General features: G+C 40.5%; 3 protein-coding genes across 9 annotated transcripts; 2 read left to right on the plus strand and 1 right to left on the minus strand.

Annotated features, from left to right (window-relative positions):
* The first annotated feature begins 30 nt into the window (after positions 1-30).
* On the plus strand, positions 31-7,611 carry ABRAXAS1 (abraxas 1, BRCA1 A complex subunit). 2 transcript variants are annotated; one of them, XM_083835969.1, is made up of 9 exons: positions 31-214; positions 745-835; positions 2,190-2,226; positions 3,079-3,145; positions 3,837-4,030; positions 4,987-5,106; positions 5,706-5,790; positions 6,251-6,362; positions 6,507-7,611. In XM_083835969.1, the coding sequence occupies exons 1-9, from the start codon at positions 128-130 to the stop codon at positions 6,932-6,934; spliced, it is 1,221 nt and encodes a 406-aa protein (XP_083692095.1). In that variant the 5' UTR covers positions 31-127; the 3' UTR covers positions 6,935-7,611. The 2 variants fall into 2 exon arrangements, with proteins under 2 accessions (XP_083692095.1, XP_083692096.1); XM_083835970.1 differs by lacking the exon at positions 745-835 and having other exon boundaries at positions 33-214.
* Positions 7,612-7,613: 2 nt separating this feature from the next.
* MRPS18C (mitochondrial ribosomal protein S18C) lies at positions 7,614-9,969 on the minus strand. The gene is made up of 6 exons (XM_083835979.1): positions 9,820-9,969; positions 9,677-9,738; positions 8,636-8,719; positions 8,180-8,237; positions 7,809-7,868; positions 7,614-7,720 (listed from the first exon to the last, which is right to left on the minus strand). The coding sequence occupies exons 1-6, from the start codon at positions 9,869-9,871 to the stop codon at positions 7,650-7,652; spliced, it is 387 nt and encodes a 128-aa protein (XP_083692105.1). The 5' UTR covers positions 9,872-9,969; the 3' UTR covers positions 7,614-7,649.
* A 56-nt stretch (positions 9,970-10,025) lies between these two features.
* HELQ (helicase, POLQ like) lies at positions 10,026-26,847 on the plus strand. Of its 6 annotated transcripts, none has more exons than XR_014584359.1 (18): positions 10,026-10,266; positions 10,567-11,305; positions 11,802-11,980; positions 12,558-12,758; positions 13,202-13,274; positions 13,737-13,834; positions 14,403-14,501; positions 15,191-15,336; positions 16,218-16,457; positions 17,297-17,438; positions 17,745-17,849; positions 18,364-18,583; positions 20,883-21,040; positions 22,566-22,664; positions 22,961-23,070; positions 23,736-23,852; positions 25,928-26,062; positions 26,605-26,847. XR_014584359.1 is itself a non-coding variant. In XM_083835957.1 (18 exons), the coding sequence occupies exons 1-18, from the start codon at positions 10,114-10,116 to the stop codon at positions 26,689-26,691; spliced, it is 3,126 nt and encodes a 1,041-aa protein (XP_083692083.1). In that variant the 5' UTR covers positions 10,027-10,113; the 3' UTR covers positions 26,692-26,847. The 6 variants fall into 6 exon arrangements, 4 of the variants coding, with proteins under 4 accessions (XP_083692083.1, XP_083692081.1, XP_083692082.1 ...); XR_014584360.1 differs by having other exon boundaries at positions 10,027-10,266; positions 23,739-23,852; XM_083835957.1 differs by having other exon boundaries at positions 10,027-10,266; positions 17,745-17,808; positions 18,362-18,583; positions 22,961-23,134.
* The last annotated feature ends 193 nt before the right edge of the window (positions 26,848-27,040 follow it).

The raw sequence follows: 27,040 nt of genomic DNA on the forward strand, positions 1-27,040 counted from the left end.
GCCCCGGCTCCCGCCCGCCGCGGCTCCCCTCAGAGCGGCCGCCGAGCGCGGCCCGGCCCGGCCCTGCCCTGCCGCCGCCGGCCGCTGGGGGCTCCCTCCGCCGCGGCGGGCCCGCCATTGTCGGGGCATGGAGGGCGAGAGCACGTCGGCCCTGCTCTCGGGCTTCGTCTTCGGCGCCCTGGCCTTCCAGCACCTCAGCACCGACTCGGACACGGTGCGTGCCGCGGGGCCGGGCCGGGGGCCGCGCGGGGCGGGGAAGGGCGGCGGGGCCGGGCGGGCTGCCCGCCGCCATGTCGCAGCCCGCCTCCGGCCTGCCCCGCGCCGCCTGCGGGACCGCGGCCGGGCCCGGGCGCTGCCGAGGCCCCGCCGCAGTAACGCCGGGAATTGGGGGCTTTTTGTCGGGGAAGGCACGAGGAGGCGGCCCGAGGTGGGGTGCAGCCATACCATAGCCCTGCTGCTCCTGCAGCGGCTGATAAAAGTTGTGGGGTGAGCCCTGGACAGCACATGCCCAACCCCACACTCCTCGGGTTTGAATAAAAATTCAAGGGATGGCAAACACTCGAGTACACCTTAACTTTTTCTTTCCCCTTACCTACTTGCATCTGTTTACAAATGAATGAGAACCTGCTTCGTTTAAAAAAAAACAGACAGCAACAGCTTTTTTCTCCACCTAACACGTTTGTAGTTACTGTTAATATCAGAGCAGCTCTGCTAACATGAACTTACCTTTTTTCCCCTAAAAAGGAAGGATTTCTCCTCGGAGATGTGAAAGGCGAAGCCAAGAACAGCATTACTGACTCACAGATGGACGATGTTGAAGTGGTTTACACTATCGGTCAGTGCACCCACACCTCTAATAGCGCTCTGATGTCAGGGCGTATATGGCTACATGCATCTGCTAGATCCTGGGGGCCCCATTAACACCAAAATACACACACCAAGTTCATTTTACAACACTTCAATTGCTGAAAAAAATTGATCTGAAAAAGTTGAAGGTTTAAACAGAAATATGAGTTTTTAACTCCTTGATTAGCTGTTCTTTGCCAGTCTTCTCACATTACAAATAACACAGGGTTTAGACTTCCTCTTTGTCTTAGCTATGTCACTTCACCCCTGCTCAACTACAATTGCCTGGCAGAAACTTGGCATATTTCAGTGATGTGAACTCTAATGCATTAGTACCCATTTCAAAATTTGCAGCTCATAAAATACTTCATGTGAATGATGCAAATTATAAATTTCATGTATTATTCATATCAAATATGTATTTGATATTCATATCAAATATGTATTTTGCCTTAAAATTGTAACTTGCTTGGGAGTAGATGCATGTATTACAGTAGCCCTTAAAAACAATGAGTATACACAAATTTAACCCGCTTCTTTTAAAATACTGTCAATAGATCAAGAAAAAGAACCATCTAATACAGCATGTCTTCTTTCCAACTTTACTGAAAGCACTGTAGAGAGAATTCATGCCTCATTTTCCTTTTTTACCCCGGGACACAATTAATGAAGGTGTGACACTTTCCTCTACTCAATTTCACTGCTGAACAAAAAGTATGGGGATTTTTTTTTGTGGTGCCCCTAGTCATATTACACAGATTTTCACACAGGCAGAGTTAGTTGCTTCATATTTTTTGGAGTTCTATTTATTTTGCTAGATTTATTTTGCTAACTTGTGAAAATGAATATAGTGGAGAATTTGTGTAAAGAAAAGCTTTTTCAAATGCCATCACCTACCCTCTTTTCTGGTAGTCAATTTTTTTTTTCTGGTAGTCAATTTCCCAGTTCTGATCATATACCCTTTTTCCAGCCTCATTTTCCTAGCTACCAGCATCTGTGCTTTGTTGCAAAGTAACTTAAGTGAACTGTTTCATATTGCATTCTCTTCCTGTAGTCAACAGGAAAGGGAGGGAAAAACAAAATAGCAAGTGTGATTCTGCACTTGACAAAACCAAAATGTATCAAATATACATAACTTATGTAAGTGGTTCCCCTTTCCATTTGAAGAAACTTTGTTACACTTGTTTCCTTTCTTAAGATTAAGAAGATAGCTTGAGATTAAGTAGATAATTGGATATTAAGAAAGTTCTTCCTTGTTCGTTTTAACAATTCACATGACAGCATACATAAGAATGTACATCTTGAGCTGACAAACACAAAGTAATATTGCTTTCTCATTTCAGATATACAGAAGCATATACCATGCCACCAGTTGTTCAGGTGAGAATTTTAAGTAAAAAGATATGGAAACAATATTAACCCTAATTTTAGGTCTACAGAAAGTTAAACTTGTCTTACGTGATGGAAAAAATCACGGAGCTGTAACAATGAATGCAGGGTCAGCACCGTGGAATTACAGATGCAAAATGCCTTATGTTAATTTTACATTGGATCTACAAGCTTTCTTCGTGTTTGTCTCTAAGTAAAATACAGGTATGGTGCACCACATTCTAGTGAGTGCTGCAGAACTGTATAAGCTACAGAACGATGTCAAACTGCTGCACAAAAAGCAATGATTGCTTTTCTAAAAGAACACATCCTGACCCCTAAGCCTGTAAGAAGAAAAAAAACAAACGCAGAGCTCTAAGTAGGGCAGAAGAAAAACACACAAGTCCCACGTCAGGAGTCATTTCACAGACCAGTAGTATTTTGAGTTCTATCATAAATAGGAACACAGCTGTGCAGGTTTACTCCCTGTAAGAGGAAAATTGCGACATGATTCCCCTCTCAAATCTTCCTAAAAATTAAGAAATCAAGATACCGCTAGAGAGGCGCTTCGTGTCAGATTGAAGGCATTTTTTGTAGTTGTGACTCAAGTATACAGATGTCACCTTTGTGTCCCAGTAGCACTGATGCCAGAAGAGCATCTGTGCTGTTAACAAGACCACCTCAACAGCTATTTGAGCAAACAGCAATGAAAGTAAGGGCAGTCCTACCACAGAGGCTGTGTCAGCACAACTTTAATGGCTTCTTTCCCTCCAGTACACCTAAGGCAAGATGACTGCCAAATCACTTGGAAATAATTACTTCCTGCAGTAGCATTTTGTCCTAATTGTCATAATTTTCTTCTAGCTTTTATAATTCTGCAGGAGAACTGAACAAACCAGCCCTGAAGAAAATACTATCTGGCTGTAAGAAGGTATTTTATTTTCAAATCTAACACATACCACAGGGCCACCTTAGATTTTGAGGCTTGTTCTGATCGGTGGTATTAAACTATTCCATCTTGTATCTAATCCCTCATACTACTTGTCAAGGCACCTGCATTATTTATCCCCCTAAAGAATACTACCCATTCAGGTTATCTTTGACTAAAGTTTGCCTCTCTGTATTATCGCAACTTGATTTTTTCGTATTAATTTCTCAAGTGAATTCTTAAAACCTTCCAAGGGAATTCCACCAATTTCTAGGTTGAGATCAATTGAGGTCAGCTCACTCCACTGGTTAAGCACCACGTGAACAAAACCATGTACTGTTTTCTCCGTACAATGTTTTACAAGGGGAAGAAGTAGAAGCTGGAAAGCAGCAAACAGCTAAATAGTCAAACCAAGTTTGCAGACTTATAAGATTGAGCCAAACCTCAGTAAACAAGCCAATTCAGTAGATTTCACAAGGATAAAAACTGTCATACCTAGAAAATATACTTGTCATATAAGAATAGAAACTGTCATACCTAGAAAATAGTCTTGGATGCTTTAAGAATTGAAAGTATCTCCTTATGTGTACAGGAGAGTTCACACTCACGAATCTTACTGGACCCTCCAATTTGCTTTGTTATGGCATGCAAGGACATTAAAGAATAGTACTGATGAGTTTTCTTCTGTCTGCAGAACGTAATAGGATGGTACAAATTCAGACGCAACACAGACCAGATGATGACATTCCGAGAAAGACTTCTCCATAAGAATTTACAGTCCCACCTATCAAACCAGGGCCTTGTATTCCTTCTGTTAACTTCTAGCGTGATGACAGAAAGTTGTTCAACTTACAGACTGGAACATGCCTTACACCGGCCACAAGAAGGGTAATCAGTTTGTTCTCTAGTTATGACAAAGCTGTTAAATATTATATACACTATGATTTGACCTTTTTTATTTGACTTTTTTTTAGTTGCAACTGGATTACTATTAATAATAGTTTTTTACTCTAGAAAGTGTTAAAAGTTTTTTTTTTATACTGGTAGAGCCCTTACAGGCACAGCTGAAGCCTCACCCTCAAGTTCTGTTCAAGAACTTACTGATTAGCAAGCAATAGGACAAGAGAAAATTGCCTCAACTTGTACCAGAGGAGGTTTAGGTTAGAAAGCAGAAAAACAGGAAAAACTTTGACTGAAAGGGTTGTGAAGCATTGAAACAAGCTGCCAAGGCAAGCGCTTGACTCACCATGCTTGGAGGTATTTAAAAAGATCAATACATACAGTGCTTAGGGTCATGGTTTAGTGGTAGACTTGGCAGTACTAGATTAACGGTTGAATCTGATCTTAGCGGTCTTTCCCAACCAAAATGATTCCATGAATCCAAAGACTTGCCATTATAATCATGTGCAGTGCCAGCACTGGACTGCCAACTCATTTACACAATAACCGTTATTGGTGAAATCGTTATTTCACCAAACAGGTAACTGTTCAGTTTTCATCTTTATGTGTAAGTGAAGATGTATTAAATTGCTCATTGAACTATTTCAAGCTGTTGGTAGCTTTTAATCAGCTTTAGAGGTATTGCCACTCACTGCTAACATGCTACATTTAACAAAGTACTGCGTTACTATACAACTGACATTCAAAAGCAGGGAAAAAAAATCTACACAGGCAGTGCTTTAAGTCTCCTCTCTTGCAGTTGGATTTGTTTGGACTCAGTGATCTGTGATACGACTTTCAGCAACAGTTAATGCTGTATGCCCCTGGTTGCGATGCTTACTGTGTGGGGACATTCACCTACTCAAAAGGTGTTGAAACATTTTTTCATACTTATGCTTTTTAAGTCTTTTTCAGAAAGTCCCCTTGGTGGTTACCAACTTGGGTATGGCCGAACAGCAAGGTTACAGAACAGTGTCTGGTTCCTGCGTATCTTCTGGCTTTGTGAGAGCAGTGAGACAACACAGGTACAATACGCAACTTACATACCAGTATCCGTAGCTTTCCAGTAAGGCTGGCATAACCACTTGCTTTAGTTATTCCCAAGTGCCTCTACTGACAGCACAGCTACATCCTGCTCACTTCATTTCCTGCAGTTACCAGCCTTGGCAAGCAACTTAGAAATTAGTTGAGCCATGTGCTTTGCAGAGAGAACAGTCTCAAAACTGGCACCGAGTGCTGAGCTAACCTACATAAGGTAACCGGAACTGATATCTCAGTGACAGTGCATGTGAAATGATACAGTCCTGTTAGAACAGGAGAGCCCATCCAGATTTTTAGCCTGGAAAGAGCAGTTCATACCTAACTTTTAACTCAAACTAAAGCGCCGGGTTACTTCTTGAGCCTCCTAGTTTTATGCATTCGCCAGTAGTCAGCACCATCTTCACTTAATTCACATCTTGTGAGTAAAACCTTTAAGAAGTCTACCTCAGGAATTGCTAATTCTAAATCAAACTAATGAATAAAGACCTAACGCATCTTTCTGGATTGAAGCTCCTTGAAAGTGAACACTAGTATCCATTTAAATCATTAGTTTTGAATTATACAATTTGTTCTTTGTCTGCAGGTCAGACTTCTTTTATGAAGATGGATCCTTACAAGAGGTTCATAAAATAAATGAGATGTATGCCACCTTGCAGGAGGAGCTGAAGGTCAGTCAAGTATATCTGCTGGTACAGGTATTTTCACTACTACTATAAAATAAAGCAAAGGGCATAGCATCCTGCAATAAGTCAAACAAAGCTAATTCATCAAACAAAAGATCTGCAAGTTCTTGGCTGTACTTTATCTTCTCAGAGACAAGTTTCTATTCAATCAACTTAAGCAATAAATCCTTAGGGACACTAAAAATTCCTCAAAGTAGGATTGTTCCTAGGGTGTGGCCTGTACTTTACTCCCATTTACCCAAAAGTTCTGTAGGAAGTAAAACACATGGCATCTGGTACAAACAAGGTTTCAGTTCTTATCTTCAAAACCAGCCTCAAGCTTCTCATTTCAGCTTTTCAATACTCTGTGTCTAGCACGAGCAACAGTAGCTTTAAGGTGTTTGCTACAACACTAAATTCAATTTACGTGCATGCAGTTAATCCCAAAATGGAACTTTCCTTGCAGAATATATGCTCTACAGTAGAAGTCAGCGAACGATCTGTAGAGAAACTCCTAGCAGAGGTGAGCCAATTGAAAGAAGAAATAAAGAGAAAAAAGCAACACAAAAACTCTTCAGGTAAGTTATATCCAGTGCTAATATTCATAAGACTGCCAAGTTTAATTTCATTGGCGTCAGCAGAAAACACTCAAGTTTGAAGCCACCAGAACAAAACTGGTACAAGTTTGAGAGGGTCTTCAACTCTAGCATTTGTTTTTTCAGGGGAGAAACAAAATCACCCAGAAGAGCCCAAGGAAAATGTTTTGCTTTGTCAGGCACTGCAAACATATTTCCCCAATTCTGGGCTTCAGACATGTATTGTTTCCTTCAAAGGAAGAAGGATATCCAAGAATTGCTGTAAGACAGACCATAATATTAATATCATGGACAAACTGACTCTCATGGTAGAGGAAAAGGACTTCCCTGAACCTGAAACAAGACAATTTAGCAAGCGCAAAGTCAAAGGGACCACCACAGGACCGAAGTCTTTTAAGAAATCCAGATCACTGCAGCTTCACCAAAAGTTACTTCAAGATCAGGAGGACAGCGACCAGGAAAAGAAACTTACACTGAGTAGCACTGAAACAGATGAGGAGGTGCTGGAGAAACTGAAAGATATAAACGAATACCCACACTCTCCCACTTTCTGATGACTTAACAGCTTCCCCAAACATATTTGCACAAAAAGCTACTGCCAGCATATTAAAGTAACATACCAGTTTATAGCACTGCAGGGATGGAAACAGCTTACTGAATCTTTGTCAAGTACAAAGGTTTATTTTAATGCATTAATTCTGTTTGGCATAAGTTGAGCAGAGTCCAAATCACATTCCCTCATTTGGCCTTCCAGAGTTAAGCCTGTATTTTCTCTCTCTCAGGGTTTTAAGACTACACTAGCAGGGCGTTAGCAGTCATGTCACATACTGCCTCCGTGATACAACCCCAAGGTGCTGCAGAAGAACCCAAGGCCACGCCATCAGTGAGCCTCACCTCAGCAGAAGCCGATGCCAAGAACGTCAGATCCAAGGCAACATCCTGAGGAATAGCTGTTTACATATAGAGCCAAAGTCTTAATATTTTCTCCTATCAGTAGCTCTCCAGCATTCTATTTCCCCCTTCCAATTGAGGGAAGGAAAAAGGAGCGAACTTGAGCAAGACTTTTGATAACTTCAGTGGTCCACACAGCTGGGGATTTGTGCCATCCCGCTAGGCATTCATTATTCTTTCCAACAAGTTCAGAGACTTGACGCTGCAACTGACCACCCTTCAGTCAGTGATGCAGTACAGCAACCAGTGACATTCCCAATAAAGAATTACGTAAGCAGTACGTTTAGTTTTATTGTTTATTTCTTTACAGTATATAACTCAATACTTAACATTACAAATTTTGGGGTCTGTAAGAAATGATGTGTTCTTAAACATAACTGGCATAAATCCTGTAAGAAAATAAGATGAGTGGTTTTTTTCTTAAATCAATGGTAAGCTTGACTTACCAAACACCCAAGGAAGTATAATGATACTTACCAAGTACCTGAGCTCTTTTAATGGTTTTTGAAATTTCTTTCTGCTTCTTGTTACACAAGCCTAAAGAAAAAACATTTTTAGGCTCCTGACTTGAACAATAACTCAGTAATAAGTTAAGGGACTAAATCATTTAGTTGCAAATCCTTCTAGTTTTGTCCGAGTCTTCCTATAAAAACTCATGTGTGCCTATACAAACTGCTAAAATACAGAAAATAATTAATTTAATTTCTTCAAGTCTACTCATGAATATAAAGGCTTCAAAAATGTGTATTATCAGTAGTAATGACTTGTGTAAACGTATCAAATAAAATCTGACCTAAGCACTAAAAGACTTTAACATCAAATAGTAAATAGGATTTAATTTCACATACCTGTTAAATGCCTGCCATAAATGCGGCCAGTATATGGAGATACAAACTGGGACAGAAGCTATTAAAAGAGAGGAATATCAGTTCGTGTTACTTGTAGCTCAGAGAAGCTTCAGCATATTTTATTCCTCGCATTACATTTTTAATATTTGGAACTGTTTCTTACAGAGCTTAGTTTTCCCAGACAGGGGAACAAGGACAGCTTGGACGTCCATAGCATCCTGCATGCCACAACATTTAAGTCACAGTAAAGCAGAATTAGAACAAAGCACTCCTTTTCAAGGACACTAAGCTTCATATCTGTATATATAGGCCCAGGGGGCTGAAGAGGTTCCATGACACTACTTCACCCTTTCCTGTGAACTTCCTCGCCCAGTTATCCTTGGGCTGCTGCCTCCCACCCTTTGAGCACAAGCCTGTTACCTTTGTTATCTAAGCACACCTTTTCAGAGTACTCACCTGAACGTTCTTGTAGTCCACCTTTATCCCACACAAGACACACTTTTTAGGAGGTTCTTTATAAGGATTCTCCATTTCTATGGGCTGTAATTAGACAATTATTAACAAGCTGCAACACTGCAGGTAAGTGATCAGTTTGTACTTGTTTTAATCTACGCCATAAAAAAAAACAAAGTGCCTTAACAACAGTGAGGATATTTAGCACAAGTGACATTTCTCAAGCATTAATATGAGCGCAGCTGTCTTCACCTACAGTTGTCAAATGCACTGCATGGTACCTAACAGCCTAAAAATCCATATTCCACACAACTACATGACCAATGCTATCTCAACTGCCAATGTGACCAATCAATTATAGTCATCATTAAGATGAAAGTTACACCTACTATTTAGCGGAGAGTATCTACATAGAACAGTAACAGAATAGCACTGACTACTCCTGAAAAGCTCCTTCTAAGACCACTCCAAGGGAAGCGTCCCAGGTCTGCTCGTGCCATCCTTTAAGGAGGATGTTGGACCCACTCCTGCGCCCTGAGGAGCCGCTCTCAGCTTCTGAGCACACCTGGCACCAGCACAAAAAAGCTTCGCTGCTCCAGCAACGTAGGTTACCCTTGTGCATGTGAAGAGACTTATTTCACAAGTTACGCTAGAGAGGAACATGTTTGCTGGCAGCAGCCACCACACCAGTGAGGCCCACTAAGTGTTTTCTGAGGTAGTCACAGAAAAACACTTCAACACTTGGTTTGTGCGTGAGCTACGGAAACAGCGATATTAAGCAACGACAATCACGACAGCAGACCGTGTCTCAGCAGTTACTTGCATTATTGACACCCCACCGTAAATTCAGGAGGCAATCACAAGCGCACCACCTGCAGCGGCCGGTGCTGCAAGGCTTCCCTCGCCCAGAAGGGCGCCAGGCACGGAGCACCGAGGCGCTGCACCGCCTGCTTCTGCCGTTAGCCCCCCCCGCCGGCGGGCTAACGCTCGCTCAGGGTTACGAGGCGCCGCGTGCAGCCGCCCGCACCGAGGCGCGGCCCTTACCTGGTCAGGGCCGGGCAGCGCCTGCTGCTGCAGGAGGCGGCGAGGCCCTTCCCCCCGCGGGGCTGCAGGGGACAGAGACAAGGCCGTGAGCAGCGGCAGGGCAGGGGGGGCCCCGAGCCACCCGCCCCGAGCCCCCCCCTCACCCGGCGCCCAGCTCCGCCGCGCCACGGCGGCAGCCAACCCCCGTGCCGCCATCTTGTCCCCCCAGCCGGCACCGCTACGTCACTTCCTGCCCGCCGCAGCTCCCGCCCGAGTCTCTCGCCAATCGGAAATGCGATCCTCTGGCCAATGGAAGCGTGGCCTGCCCGGCCTGAGGGCGGCGACTGGTCGCTGTCTCGTCACGTGGTCGCATTTCTCTCCCCGCGCCCCCGGAAGTGGTGGCAGATGGGAGTGGTGGGCGCTGCGCTCCTCATGGAGCCGCCGGCTGGGCCCCGCTGATGGCCGAGCCCCCGCTCGCCGTGCGGAGGAGGAGCCGCCTCGGCTCCGCTCCCAAACGGAGCCGGCCCCCGGCGGGGCCCAGCGCTGCCTGCTCGCCGCTGGCTCTCAAGAGAGCGAACACCGGGGGTGAGGGGGTGCCAGCACAGAGGCCGGTACGGGGGGGAACGGGAAAGAGAAAGAGAAAGGGGGATGGCGGCGTGCAAGAAGGGGTCTGCTGGGACTTCGGGTGGCTCCAGAAAAACCTCATTGTCATCGCTTACCTGTATTAGGCTCCATCCCCTTACAAGCACCCGTTCCTTAAAGCTTGACTATTTCTTGCACAAATTAAGGATAGTGCTTAATTGCATGAGAAATTGCATCGTGGTTCTGTGGCGTGCGCCTGATGCTTCATCCGCGAAGCTGTGCCGCTTTGTTACCCCAGGGTGCTAATGCTTGCTGTTCTATTTCCCTAGTATTGCAACGATAGTGAAGAGGATATGTTTGGAGACTACAACAGCTTTTGCGATGATGATTCTCTGCTGGCTCAAGTTCTTGACACGGAGCACACGCGTCCACGGGATGCAGAGACAGATGTGAAAGCAGCTGGAGAATTCGTACTTGAGGGTCTTCCATCAGGAATTGACCAAAGAAAGCAAGATAATTCTTCCGCTTCAGAAATAGGCCTCATATGTGGAGGGGATACAGAGCATGGCTTCCAAACGCCTGAAAGCGACCCACTGGATAACAAAGAGGACCTGGGTGATTCTCTTTTAGATGAATTGCCTTCATCGCAACTTTTGTATTTTGCAGAAATGTGTCAGCCTTCTACTGGTTCTGAGAGAAATGCAGGCACAAAAAAGATGGACGTGAGCAAGTGTTCCTCCTTAGACAAAATCTGGAGGGCATCATCTCCTTGTCCTGATTCTGAACACAAGAACAGAAGTACAGAATTTTCTAGTGATTTGAAGTCTGATTCATGTAAAAATACGAGCCTTAAGGATCATCTAAAAAATGCTTTGACTGAAAATGCTAAAGCTCAGACTCTGAAGGTCTCAAAAACCAAGCAGCTTAAAGAAGCTATTTTATCTGAAGAGATTTGTGTAGCTAGGAAAGCTATTGGATCATCTTCTGTCGATATAGGCCCTTTTTATGGATTACCCAGTAAAGTTAAAGATCTCTTCTGGCAGCTTCGGGGGATTGAAACACTTTATGGTAATAGAACAAATGGTTTCTGCAAAACGAACATTTGTACTGTGAGTGAAGTGTTTCCCGATTTCATTCCTTATGGTGTACAGTTATTTCTTTAGGCCTGTCTTTCTGTCTGTTCCTGGCACAAATATTTAAGTTAAAATACTTTCAGGTATACCAGTAAGATGGTTTCATACCACCCGTTGCATGGGAAAAGCTTAAGTGATGTCATCTCTCCACAGGTGTAACGATAAGAAAGTTAAGGCAGTAGCTAGACCATTTCAGAAGGAGGTTCTTTTTCATTAGGTAAGAGGAGGTTGATGTGGCTTATGGAAATACTTTTTGTGAGAGATTTGAGAAGATGAGGGATTTGAAGGCTGGATCTCTGAAAGTTTGTCGCATTTCGGTGAAGTGAAGTTCTCAAGCACAAAACTAGTGTTTTTCATAGAGTGCAGGCAAAGAGCCGTAGGGGATCAATATCCCCTTAACTGTTGGCAATGATTCTTCTTTAATTTTGCAGAATGGCAGCATGATTGCTTAACATTAGAATGTCTACAGCAGAGGAAGAATTTGATATACTCGTTGCCAACCAGTGGTGGAAAAACACTTGTTGCTGAAATTTTAATTCTCCAAGAGTTACTCTGCATGCAGAAGGATGTTCTGATGATCCTGCCATATGTTGCCATTGTCCAAGAAAAGGTCTGGAAACAGTGTTCTTGGTATTGTTTGTCTTGTGCAATGTGCCTTGTTAACGTGGCTGACTTTAATAATAATTTAATAATAATGGTTGGAAAATGTGTTGTGCGTGAACACCTCTACAGAAGTGACTGGCTTCTCTTTTAAGTGCCGCTCTGAGACAGTTATTTTCTGATAAAACAGATTATGCTTATCACTTCCAGATGCTGAGTGATACGATAAGAAATGTGCTGATTCTTTAAGTAGCAGTGTGCTGCCGTGTCACCTGATTTTCTGGTCTTTTATCAGTGTTTTCTGCTGTCTACCCGGCCGGAGAAATCACTTTGTAATAAAAACAGATCTAAAGAAAACGAGTTAGAGAACAGTTTTAACTCAAGCTTGATCAAATTTGCAGAGAGTTAAACTTTTCAACTTTCAAGGGAAAGTTCTTGTAGCTAATATTTTCATTTCCTTAAACAGTTCATTTGGATGTGGGTAGGTTAAATGCACACTGAATTCTTGAAACAGGCCTAAAGTTCAAACTGAGTGTGAGTTTGTTCTGTAACTGACGTTGTTTTTGTTTTGTTTTGTTTTTTAATAGGTTTGGGGCTTATCAAACTTCGGGATAGAATTAGGTTTCCTCGTTGAAGAATACGCAGGAAGTAAAGGACGATTTCCACCCATCAAGAGAAGATGTAAAAAGTCCCTCTATATTGCTACAATAGAAAAAGGGCATATGCTAGTGAATTCCTTGATTGAAACAGATCGAATTGGTGACCTTGGTCTTGTTGTGGTGGATGAGGTAGGTTACAATGAGGTGGTGAGGTTACAATGTGGTGGATGAAGTAGGTTACAAGATTTGGCTTAATTAGCAAGGAGTGCTGTTTGAATTGATTGGTTTAGTTTTAAGTGCCTATTGTGTCATAAGTTGTGTAACTTTGTTACTGCATGGGTACTTAGAGTCAGGAAAGTTGAACTGTAACCAATGCCTGTGTGCTGAATGTTATTTTTCATTAACAGAAGCATTTGTTTCTACATCAGAGCCATAGACCCTATGTTCCCGTGTTGGTTGACCGTGAAATTAACTCTTTCTCAATTTGGTTCTATGCAATAACAGAACAGAGAGGGGAAAAAAAAAGCCATTTTGAGTTGTTTGCTATATGTTTTACCCATTTCTGTGTTCTTTGTAGAGAATTTTGCAACACACTAATACTCGTCCCTTTTTGCTTTCCTTTCTGTCTGCAGTTGCATATGCTTGGTGAGGGAAGTCGTGGAGCAACTCTGGAAATGACTCTTGCAAAAATACTCTACACAAGTAGTAAGTCATGTCTGCAGTCAGCGTCACTAAAATATCGTAGTGCAGTCATCTCTAGAGTCAAGTCTTGGCTTTGTTTTCTAGTTGGTCTTGGCTGCTTTTGAAAAATGTGGCATGTCCATGCTTTAACAGCGTTGACTGTTCTGACCGCTAGAGATGTTTTACCCTGTAATGATGGGCTGAGTGTTCTTGAAACTTTTCTGATACTTCTCTGAGAAATCCTGAGTATTGTCAAATGTCTCCATTTCTTCGTAGGAGCCCTTTAGCCATTGCAATTAAATGGATTCCTTTTTTATGTTTACGTCTCAGGTAATATTTCTTAGCTATATCCCCATGAAACCTGCCACTTTGGCATTTAAAAATAAATACTAACAATAAATAAGCAGGCTTGTGAGTTAAATATTGAGTAGAAGTGTTTAAAATTGTGAGCACAGTAACAAACTCATCTCAACTTCTGTTTTACAGAAAGCACACACATTGTTGGAATGAGTGCGACTTTAAATAATGTTGGAGACCTCCAAAAGTTCTTGCAAGCGGAGTACTACACTAAAAATTTTAGACCGGTCAGTACACGAGATACTGTGAAGTAGTATATGTTTTTAGCTTTAAAATTACAGCAGTTCTGTGTTTTCAAAAATCAAGTAATACACATGCTAATGCTTGTAGTTGTCCTAACAGAAAACCTTTTTCTATTTATGTTTTGCAATGTGCTTAGTGTATTGTATATGTACAAATGTAAGTACCTTTATAAAGCTGTGACAAACAATTTCTCATTTTAAGCCAAATTCTAAAATAGTGGGTTAAATCATTGCAGTTCCCTTGATGGACATGCAGTCTGGACTACCGGTGTGTGCGTGCTGATGCTGAGAACTGTTTATGAATACTACATGTGATACATGTCATATTCGTAGCTATAATTAGACACTTATTTTGTCAGGGCAGGTAATTAGATCTATTTATTTCAAAAAAAATCTTTGTGGGGTGGAGTGCACACTTGTATGCATGCAAGTAATTGGTGTATGAATTGTGATGCTTACGAAAAAAACACATCAGCTGCACATCAGCAATAGCTTAATCTTTAGAGCTGGTTTGGTAATTCAGTATTTCTGTTTCTGGCTTAAATCTGCCTAGGTAGAATTAAAGGAATACATAAAGATCAGAGACACAATTTATGAAGTAGACAGCAAAGCAGAAAATGGCTTTACTTTTTCACGTCTCCTGAATTTCAAGGTAAAATCTAAGTTCCTTAGAACTATGGTTAGAAAAAACATTAATTGATTTGTTTACAGTGCTTTCATAAAAGAAACTACAAATGAACTATCACATCAGAGCAATGCCTATTACAAAGAAAATGGTAGGCTTGTGGGACAAAGAAGTCCTTTAAGATACTTAACCCTATTTTAGCTGTCTTTTTTTTTTTTTTTTAACTGCTCTTAAGGTAGATGGTAGGGGTTTCTTCAGTATTTTCACATGTGAGGAGCAATGGACTTAAGAATTCCAGATCAGTAAATGTTGTAGATTTTCTCAGCAGCGTATCACTTTTAAATAACAGTTAAATATATGTATAAGCTTATTACTGCCTTACAGGGATTTACTCTAACCTTAAGAGTGGTGGGTGAGGGTAAACTGCCACTAGCGCAAGCAACGTGGTTAATGTCAATAAAAGTTATGGTATTAAAGAGAAAAATGATGAGCATTTGATTCTTGCATTGCTGTATCCCCCCAGTTAAAGCTGGATCTTTTGATACACTGTAAATTAACAAATTGGGAGAACTTAATCCTACAGAATCTTGCATTTAACTCACCTTAAAGCAAATGGAAATATCCTAGTGAAGGCAAGGAGATACTGAGTAGTTGCTGAATTTAGGACTTGAATTCTAAGTTTTAAAAATAAACATATGTCAATCTGTTTATGATAGTATTCTAGTAATCTGAAGAAAGCAGATCCTGACCACATCATTGCACTGGTCACTGAAGTTATTCCAAAATATTCCTGCCTAATCTTTTGTCCGACTAAAAAGAACTGTGAAAATGTGGCTTCAATGGTGTGCAAGTACCTGAACAAGTACGTTTCTCATGGTTTTTTTATTATATGTGGAATAATTCACCAGAACTTGGGATTTATCTTCACTAGTATGAAAGTGTCTTTCCCTGGTGATGACAAGTAAATACTTGGGTGAATATAGAATCATGTTAAGTTAGTAACTGGGTAAATGATAGGGAACTAATCATTAGTGAACTAGTGTTTTAGAGAAACAATTTTTCAACAAATTATTTGATCAAGGAATAAATAGAGGACAAATAATTAAAAAGAGAAGCATACTGAAACCATCTAACCTTGTATCCTATTGGCACTGGTCTTCTCTGCAAGCTGCTTAGCAAACACATTTTCTTTATAGCCCTGCGTTTGGACATGTATGTCACCAGTTGAACATGTAATTACTGAGTTCAATACATATGTACAGGATGAAAACTCTAAGCTAGGCTTCATTAACAAAAGAAATTGAGATATGCGTTTGGTTTCATACAAGCCTGGTTTGATATAATAGTCCATAAAAGTTTAGATTGTGTGTAGGAGGAAATTATATTCATTACTCAAATTCCCTCACCACCAAACTTGGAGCCATTGTTACGTCTGTAATTTTCCCTATCAGCTGATATTGGCCCTCTGTTTTTCAATGCATCTTATATACCACCTGGTCATTATTTAATGCCTTCTGTACCAGTGCTTCCAAACAATACAAGATTTCTGTTGTGGGTAACTTAAGTTTCTACTTGCATCTTACTAATTTAGGGATATCAGAAAAATCTCCAACCTCAGATGTCTAGTTACAGGAATACGTAAGGAGCAGAATTACAGTAAACCTGCCTGCATTAATAACTGAAGTGGTTATTGATTGATCAAAGTCTAAAAAAATATATAAATAATGCTTTTCATTCTCAAAGAGAATTTAGATCTCACAGGGAGAAGGAGAAACAAGACCTCATTAAGGACCTAAAGAACATTGGGAATGGAAGTATCTGTCCTGTTTTGAAGCAAACAATACCTTTTGGTGTTGCCTATCACCATAGTGGACTTACAAATGATGAAAGAAAGAGTATAGAGGAAGCATATTCTAGAGGTGTCCTGTGTCTTCTTGCTTGCACAGCTACATTAGCTGCTGGAGTCAACTTGCCAGCTAGAAGGTTAGTCACCCCAAAACATTACATGTTTTCATTAAATCTTGTTTAAAAAAATATATACCTGCATATATATAAAAATATATATGCAGATATATATTTTTATATATATATATATATATAAAGTTTGACATATCACTGCTGCATGAAGTATGTTCAAGGTATTATTAGGAAACTTCAGGAGGAACTAATTCCATATGTTCAGCTCAAGACAAGTGAAAAATCTGCATTTCTAATTAGGAGATGTGGATCGATAGCAAGTCCCTTAGAATGCATAGTTGAGGAACACTTTCCTAAACAGATGAAGTATTGAGAAATTCTTCAGTAACCAGTAATTTTACCCAGAAGAATAACGAAGTCATAGTGCTTCTTAAATGCTTTCCTAAGAACAACATTTAAATCCTAAAGTAAGTCTTTCCTAAGGGGATAACTTTTAAATGTTTTACCTTTTGTGTGCATGTATATTTGAATAACACATCTGAGGGGGGAGAACCTAATTTTCATACAGAGAACTGTGGTTTGTTTTCAGCATTGCTGACTCTAGGGTGTTGCACATGTTTTCTTAGGGGTTACTTTCTATCTCGGTGGTTTTCAGTCTTCTGCTCAAACCTTGCACTAGATACAAAGGCTCTGCAGCAAGTAACTGAAATGGATTATGATTCCAACTTCAAGTTGTTAAACATTGTTCATTTGCACATACATTGAAACAATCACACTTAATTTTGCTTAACTTAGCTGCTAAGCATGAAACATATCCAGAGAATGTATTTGTAAGATACTGATTTCAGCTTTAATAATTTAAATACGAAGCATGACTTATCAAGGTGGTTTTTGTTTTAATACAGGGTTATTTTGAGAGCCCCTTATGTTGCTAATGATTTCCTGAAGAAGAACCAATACAAACAAATGATTGGCAGGGCTGGTCGAGCTGGTATTGACAACGCTGGTGAAAGTATTCTCATAGTGCAGGAAAAAGACAAGCATTTGGTAACTTTAACAAAGCTGGTGGTGATTTAAGTCCTTGGATTAAGCTGGTGGGATAAACAGGTGGAGCTGCACTCTTTAGCCTAATTTCTGTGGACTTACTGTTCTAAGTGTTTGACTTATGTAATGATAACTTTTAATTGCCTTGGTTCATACATGGTTTGTTTTCAGGCATTAGCTGAAATGTTAGATGTCTACAGTTACTTTCTTTATAAGCAGAATCATGAGTATCAGTGCTTGAAAAGGATGGTTTATAACTATTGCATGAATATTTCTTCTCTACTAATATATCTCTCGGGAATTTTTTAGGTTCAAGATTTAGTTACCAGTCCTTTGGAGAACTGTTACAGCAATCTTCTACCGGAGTTCACCAAGGGAATGCAGAACCTGTTGTTATCTTTGGTTGGATTGAGGGTATCAGTAAACTCTTCTGAGCAGTTCAAATTCTTGGGGAATGTGATAAACACAATATCTGATTATACAGGAAAACCAGATATTTTCAACAGTTAAACTTAACAGAATTTCAGCACAGCTTCTCTTCAGATGACAGGCACAAAGCTGGGATTAGTATTTTTTAGCCTAAGTTAAAAAAATGGTGATGCAAAGTGACGTTTGCCCAATTTGGACAAGGCCAAAATTACAGGTTTTTTTAATACTTCATTTCTGGTACTATATTCTAAAAATCGAAATTGGCAACAGTGAAAACAAATGAATATAATGGGGTACATGGAATAATAAACAGCTGAATATAAGGTCCTGTCAGATCAGTGATAGACTGTCTCTTTTATTTGTCATATAGTTCCATACAAACATTTTATTAATATGATAGCTAGATGTCCCTTAGTGAGTAAATTGTTTTGAATAGCTTATGCTTTGTTACACATAATGACATGTTTACACATGCTAATAGCTTGCAAAATTTATACAGATTGCAGTTACCCAAGAGGAAGTGTACAATTTTTTGTGCCATACATTGCTGGGTGTTCAGCAGCAGCTGCTGTCTAAGGAGAAGAGTCTCTCAGAGTTGGTTAAAGATGGGCTAGAAAGTCTAATAGAAAAAGGACTCCTAACAGTAAAAATAATGGAGAAGGACCAAAATTCCAAAACTGCATTAGCAATCACACGGTTGGGTAAAGCTGCATATAAAGGTAAGACGTCTTTTATCTTTCATCAAGCTTGTAATCTCAAACGTAGCTGCATTTAACATAGCATCCTGTCTTCTCTTTGAAAAGGCAATGAAAAAAAATGCTCTTACCATGCTAGTTCAGTTACTATATAATGTAGTGGACTGAAAATGGGTATTATCAAGTGTTATCACAGTATCACAGATTTCTAGGTTGGAAGAGACCTCAAGATCATCGAGTCCAACCTCCGACCTAACACTAAGTACTCCACTAAACCATATCGCTAAGCTCTACATCTAAACGTCTTTTAAAGACCTCCAGGGATGGTGACTCCACCACCACCCTGGGCAGCCCGTTCCAATGCTTAATAACCCTTTCAGTAAAGAAGTTCTTCCTAACATCCAACCTAAAACTCCCCTGTCGCAACTTTCGCCCATTCCCCCTCGTCCTGTCACCAGGCACGTGGGAGAACAGACCAACCCCCACCTCTCTACAGCCTCCTTTAAGGTAACTGTAGAGAGCGATAAGGTCGCCCCTGAGCCTCCTCTTCTCCAGGCTGAACAAGCCCAGCTCCCTCAGCCGCTCCTCGTAAGACTTGTTCTCCAGACCCCTCACCAGCTTTGTTGCCCTTCTCTGGACTCGCTCGAGCACGTCCATGTCCTTCCTGTAGCGAGGGGCCCAAAACTGAACACAGTACTCAAGGTGCGGCCTCACCAGAGCCGAGTACAGGGGCACAATCACTTCCCTAGACCTGCTGGCCACACTGCTTCTTATACAGGTCAGGATGCTGTTGGCCTTCTTGGCCACCTGAGCACACTGCTGGCTCATATTCAGCCAACTATCAACCAAGACTCCCAGGTCCTTCTCTGCCAGGCAGCTTTCCAGCCACTCATCTCCCAGCCTGTAGCTCTGCTTGGGGTTGTTGCGCCCCAGGTGCAGGACCTGGCACTTGGCCTTGTTGAACCTCATACAGTTGGCCTCAGCCCATCGCTCCAGCCTATCCAGATCCTCCTGCAGAGCCTTCCTGCCCTCGAGCAGATCGACACACGCACTTAGCTTGGTGTCATCTGCAAACTTACTGAGGGTGCACTGGACGCCCTCATCCAGATCATCGATAAAGATATTAAAGAGGACCGGCCCCAGTACCGAGCCCTGGGGGACTCCACTAGTGACCGGCCTCCAACCAGATGTGACTCCATTCACCACAACTCTCTGGGCCCGGCTATCCAGCCAGTTTCTAACCCAGCGAAGCGTACGCCAGTCCAAGCCCCGAGCAGCCAGTTTCTTGAGGAGAATGTTGTGGGGAACGGTGTCAAAAGCCTTACTGAGGTCAAGGTAAACCACATCCACAGCCTTTCCCTCATCCACCAAGCGCGTCACTTTGTCATAGAAGGAGATCAGGATCGTCAAGCAGGACCTGCCTTTCATAAACCCATGCTGACTGGGCCTGATCGCCTGCTTGCCCTGCAAGTGCCGCGTGATGACCCTCAAGATAATCTGCTCCATGAGCTTTCCTGGCAGTGAGGTCAAACTGACAGGCCTATAGTTCCCCGGGTCTGCCCTGCGGCCCTTCTTATAGATGGGCGTCACATTGGCTAGCCGCCAGTCAACTGGGACCTCCCCCGATAGCCAGGACTGCCGATAAATGATGGAAAGGAAATGGAAATGATGGATGGAATGGAAAATGGGTATTATCAAGTGTTATGTGACTGAATTTTACAGGATTGAATTCCAACAACATCCTTCACAAGGAGAATCAAACTAGAACTGTATCAAAATTAATGGTTTAATTTTATTTAGTGTTTGGAATAAAAATGATTGCCTTTCTCATTTTACAATTAATTCTTACAAGTAGATATTGTGAGGTATGTTAATTTTTTTTAGCCTAGAAGGGAATAAGAGGCAAAGGAATTATATGGCTTCTAGTCCGAATGTAATACAAAAATTATACCAGGAAGTATGGTTTTCCATCTCATAGTGCAAAGATGTAGGGCAAGGAAAATGATTGTAACAGGACAAAACTCATATTTCTTGAATCTATGAGACTTTGGGGAGTTAGTTAAAGCCAAGAGAATTCGAATGTTCCAAAAACATACAAAATGGGCGTGTATGTGGAAATCAGTGACTTGCTTTCCTCGGTTCCCTTTCATGAATAATGATAAATGACAACAAATATTTAGTCTACTTTTTTTCTTTCTTAACTTAGATGGTGTAAAGCAAGTGTTTTTTTTTGGAAAACTAAGAAGTGACTCTGAGTGAAAACCTATTGTGCTTTACTCTGTATGCCTGCCTACAATTGCCATACATTGTGTGCTTATTCTAGGGTCTATAGACTTGTCGTACTGCAATCTTCTTTACAAAGAATTGAAGAAAGGTTTGGAAGGGCTGGTTCTTGAGAGCAGTCTTCATCTTCTCTATCTGGCAACTCCATATGATATGGTTTCTAACTGTAGCCCAAATTGGATGATATACTTGAGACAGGTGAGAATTAACTTTCAAATGTGGATCAGGGCATGCATTAATGCAGCATAGTGAATTTTGAAAGTGTCTACACACATAGAATGTAATTAGTAGGGTAATGCTTTCAAAAGGTAAAAACATTACTGTGTTTTCAGTCACAGTACAGAACTGCTTTCCTTTTTCTCAGAAATGTAAATTACTTTGTGAATCACCGTTTTGTCCTTTTTGTGAGACACAGTATCATGAAACATCTTTTTCTGACATCTCAAATCTTGACTCTAACTTCAATGCTAGCCTTACCATAACCAGAAGGATTAATCTTGAACAAGAATTTCCTATAAACTAGTTATCCTTGTCCTGCAAGGAAAGCGTAGTTAAATGAGTCACTTTTACCTTCTGATGCTCTACCATTGCATCCTTAGTTTTGGAAGCAAAATCTGCTAGTGAATGTGAAGTCTTAATCCTTATGGTTTCTATATCTGAGTCTACTGCTCAACTCCAATCATAACTGCAATGATTATCTCCATGGGCAGTATCTACCTACAAACTACTGTGCTTACATGCACTGTAAGAATACAGATCTTACTGTAGTCCTGTGTGCTCTGCAAGATCCACCCATCATCCAAGTACCCGGTTCCTTGAAGTGTAGTATGCTGGGGGTATCATTAAAATCTGCATAACTAATTTTCTTAAGATGTGGTACTCAAGAGTTTGAGAGTTAAAAGCAAAAAATTTGCTGTTTTGACTGCAGAGAAGTCTACCTAGTGTTCAATTATATATATGCTGAAAAGCATTGTTTTACTTGAAGTAATAGACATCTGATTTCTGTGACATGCTGCATAAGGGAACTAAATATCTGTGAATTTTAAATGAAATTATCCTGGAGTCTGCAGAGCAGCTGTTAAACCTGGAGAACAGGAAAAAAATATGCTTTTTTTTGTTATGGACGTAGTTGTTTCTGAAATATTTGGTGAGGCTGAAACTGATCTTTTGTTTCATAAGCTGCTATTAGCATTTATAAAAATTTGGGGGCAGACATGAAATTCAGGTGATATTGATGTAGATGACATAACTTGAAAAATTGCTACTGTAAATAAAAGAGTGACTGTTAGTGCTCTAGGGCCTGTAATTTGTTTGTCTTGATTTTTATATAAATACAGAAGTAAATATCTGTAGAAAAGGAGGAGAGGAACATGATGCTGTCTGCAGCTTATAATGAAGTAATGTATGTATTTAAACATACAGAATCTTTTTATGCATATCCACCAGCAGTTTATCAGCTGAACACATCTGTATATGTAGCTTTAAACCAGTGTAGTTAAAGGTGGAAAAAGTATTAATGTTTGTAATTCATGGAGGAAAAAGGAAAGCGAATTTACATATCTGCCTGTAGGTGGTATAAATTATAGACAAATTGGATGCAGAATACTTTTTAAAGCTAATTATAGCACTTACACCTTGTCTGAAGCTGTTCTGATTTGTAACATTTAACTTCTAATGAGTTATTACGAAGAAATGATTTTGACTGTAGTCAATCTTTCTTTAGTTCAATCAGCTAAGTGCAGCAGAGCAAACAGTAGCAGATATGGTGGGAGTACCTGAAAGCTTTATTGCAAAAAAGGCTTCTGGTCAAGCCATCAGAAAGGTAGGCTGGATGTTTCTTACACCTAAGACAATAGTGTAGTCTTTTAATTTGACTGTTTAGAAATGTTAGATTACTTTTCTGAAAGTATTTGTTAATTACTAGTGTTCTTTTACACATTAACTTCTTCTTAACCTCATCATTTTTTTTTCTTCTTCTTTAATGTACTAGGGTTTAGCATAAATACCCCTATTTTAGAGATGTGAAGGAACAGAGATGAAAAAACTTGATCCTTAAAGAATTAGCAGCAAGTCTTGAACTTGATATGGGTACTGAGATCTAACTTGGTTTATTCCTAGAATGTGGACAGTGCTTCTGTAAACAGGCTCTACCTGACATTTATCCTATATACCTTACTGAAAGAGACCAACATATGGAGTGTTTCAGAAAAATTTAATCTGTCCCGAGGGTATGTTCAGAATCTCCTTACCTCTGCTGCCTCGTTTGCTTCTTGTGTTCTACATTTCTGTGAGGTAATGTGTTATATATCCCAATATTTTCTTTGGTATTCGTTTTGCAAAATGTGTAGTTTCCTTCTGTTAGGTTAGAATGTAATGCAGGCATTGTATTTCACCTCTCTTGTGCAAAACTATACGTTTCCTGTCAAGAAAAGCATGCTAGTGCAATGACACATGTTTCTGGTATTAACAGTAGGTTTTATGGACTGAAAAGGAAAATATAACTACTGTACAGGTCATTCATCGGTGTCATAAAGTGCTGTTGATTGAAGAGCTGATAAGTGTGCCTCTGAGAGATAAGGCCATCTGGTTGTAAAATGTCATTGCAGGAGAAGAGTTGCCTTGGCTGGTTCTTGTTTTCTTTCTCGTTTGAAATAATGCATCTATTGTCCTTCAGAACTCTCCCAGCTTTAGCTGAGGAGTGCTAAATAAAACTTTGCAACTAGCTGGAAGGATAACAAACTAGAGCTTTCCTGCTTCTAAAAAGGCCAGGTGCATGCTCTAGCAGAGCTCTAACAGTTGTACCTGCAAGTATAGAACTTGGGATCAATTTCTGCATGTAAGTACTTTTTTCTGTGTTTAAGTTAATTTTTATTTTTAACTGTTCTTGTCTCAGCAGGAACTGGAGGAATTTTGGGTTTACAAAGCCCTGCTGACAGAACTTACCAAGCACTTGACGTACTGCGTTAAGACAGAACTCATTCCGCTGATGGAGGTAGCAGGGGTTCTAGAGGTAAGGAAACCCCACCTTGTACATCTTAAATGTTAACTTTGATGCTAAGTGTTACCCTCATTGAGGTGTCTCTGGAGGACCAGCTAGTATTTTATTCAGAATGGGCATCATGCAGGTATCCCACAAGAGTCCTGGAGGTCAGGGGAAAAAGGTCTGACTGTTTGGGAAACGTGAGCGGGAGCCAGTCACGTTTTTCTTCTGCCTGCTACTGCAGCAAGCGTGAAAACTGTATTTGCTTAATAGTTTTGAAATGTCTGCTCAATTGGAAAACAGAGCCTGGGTCGTGATTCTTTTGTGATAGAGTAGGAAGATGATCACAGAAATACGTCAAGTTCTATTGGGAACTTAAGCTTTTATGTTCACTAAAGCTGCTACATGTATTTTAGATAAGAAACATAACCAGTCTGACCTGAGGACTCCCATTCAAGTAGAAAAATATATTGGGGCCTCAGTGCGAGGCTGTGAGTCATTACTGGACATCTTTTCAAAAGGCTCTGTCTTTTCTATCCAGCATACTCTAGAAATTAGTTAGCAAACCACTGAATTTGGAGGCTGTGAATTCTTATGCTGAAAAGTTAAACAACGAAGACCTCAGGCTTGATGCTTCATATATGAAATTGACTGAATTTGATGCAAAGGGGAAAGAAAGGCTTATTCCGTCGCTTAAAGTCTGTAAGGGCTTGGACAGCGTGATTCTGCTGAAGTTGTATCGTATAGGTTGCTCTGGACGTTTATTGTTCTCATCAAGTTACTTCTGTACTGGAATTTAAACTGTGCTGACAAATGATGTTTGTAGCAGACAGTCTGTAACCTTGAGCAGGCATGATTTGCATAGGTTTCTGTAGAGGGAACTGATAAAATCAATGGTTTTCTTACCATAGTGAATGAGAAATTAATGATGATTTTCTTAGACAGTTCCCAAAGAACAGTCTGTAATCTTTCCATGAGATCACTCACTCACAGGGAGTGGTTCTAGGCCATCAGTCATGCTGTGCATACAACTGCAAAATAGTACAAAAAATATTTTCTGGCAATCAGTGGGTATTTTCTGTGAAATTAATGACACTTCGCATCACTGAATGCTCATAGTCCTTAGTCACCATGGAGGAAGATACTGTACTGTCTGTAAGCCTTTCTGTTGGATGCTTTTAAAAAAAACATATGCCATCAGTTACATTTCTTTCTATTACTTGGTGTCTTGCAAATAAGAGGCAAAAGGTAATAGATGAAATACGTGAAGGCAGTGTTCCACTTGTTCATCAAATGAGAATTAATATATCACTCATTCCAGTAGAGCCACGAGATTACCAAACGGTCTTATAAGTAGCCTAGAAATGCATTTGTACTTCACGTTCTAGCACTGTATGTTTTGCACAAACAATTTCCCCCAGAGACCCTCTGTTTGGTCAATACTGTTCATAGCTGCATTGCATCCTGATACCACAATGGGACCAAGCCAAGTAAAGAGAAGCAGATCACAGACACTACCACGCTTGTCATAGTCATCAAATTCAAGAGAATCTCTCCTGTTCTTGTGAACTCACAGCCATGACTTGGCACAAAACTATTAAAAAAAATCTGTTGACTGAAGGAAAACACCTTGAACAGGAAAGTATAGTCTTTTCAGGACTTCTGTGGAAGCTCAGAAGACTGTGTTGCAAGTTGCAGAAAAATAGGGGCAAGGTGTCTCAGACAAAATCAGCTTTTCTTTGATTTTGATCTCCAAAGAGTGCAAGGCAGTCATTCATGTCACTGACAGCAAATTCAGAAAACATGACCAAAATAGAGGCTGGCAGAAACAATATTGTCCAGGTGCAGAGGAAATGATGCTTGGGTTTACTCAGAACTGGGTAAGGTTAGCAGGGAGTAAATCCTATGTGCAAGTAGGTACTCTGGGGGGGGTGGATTAAGGATCCTTAGTGCCAGTTTTAGTGAGTTTTGGTATTCATGGCAAGATCAATCAAAGAGAACTGGATTTATGTAAAAGATGAAATGTTTGAGGTGGATGCAGAGATTGGGACTCTGAGGGTTCTTATTGCCTGTTCTAATAACTTAACACTATTATTCGCTTGCAGGCACGAGCTAAACAGCTTTATAATGCAGGGTACAAAACCTTAGCACACTTAGCAAATGCAAATCCAGAAACTCTGGTGAAGACGATTGAGCATTTGTCACGACATCAAGCCAAGAAAATTGTTTCATCTGCAAAGGTAAGCAAGAAGGTTCAAAGAAACTGCTCCAGGAATTCCACATTTCAGAAGTGGATGTTTGAATGACATGAGAAGAAAGTGTAGGATTTGGCTTAGCACTTGTGGACATTTGTGATGCCAACATTGATCAGTATTAGTATAGTGAAGTATTTTATTGACCGTATCGTTTGTCTAAGATAGTTACAAGAGAGGAGTTAATTCAGCAATCGCTGGCCTTCAAGCACATGAATGACAGGCAAATAGATATTTCCTTAAGCCAGTTCACTTTTATACAGCATAGTGGAGAGTTGTCTTCAGCAGGCAAGCAAAAACCAGAAATGTTTTGATAGGTGGTCTGAAACACTAAATAGTGCAACATCTTGGTATTAGTACATGAGAAAACACGTTCCGGGAGGCAAAGGTTCTGCAGTCCTGTTAGCAGCAGCATTTTTTGATTCATTTTTCAAGACCAGATACAAGCCTGGAAAGCAGTGTTGGTGTTCTGTCCTAAAATTATAGCAAATAATTGTATTCATTTCCTAATGATTTGATTGTTATTTCAGATGCTGCTGACTGAGAAAGCTGAGGCTTTACAAGAAGAAGTAGAACTCCTCTTAAAGGTGCCTACAGATATCCCAGGGACTTCCTGACCAATTCAGTCATTAAAAAAAAAAAAATCATGAATTCAAATATTTGAATGTTTTAGCTTTGTCCTGTGTAAATGTACTGTAAATATAATAAATATTTAATGTCTTTTATATACGTCATATTCATGTGCATTTTGAATTAAAAATATTTTTTGCAAAGTTGCATTCATTTGAAGGTTTTTATTAACCACCTCTTCAGCATTAGACCAGAATAAAAAAAAATGTGCTATTAAAATCATTCTTAATACATGGTTCCAGGAACATCTGGGGGACTGCACTAAGTAGTGGTGTGTACTTGGTCCTAGAGCTTGGGTTCACAGATGGCTTAAAAAGCAGAGTAGAAAATGCCTAA

The sequence above is a fragment of the Anser anser genome, assembly GCF_964211835.1.
Source record: "Anser anser genome assembly, chromosome: 4".
In the NCBI taxonomy this organism is placed as follows: Eukaryota; Metazoa; Chordata; class Aves; order Anseriformes; family Anatidae; genus Anser; species Anser anser.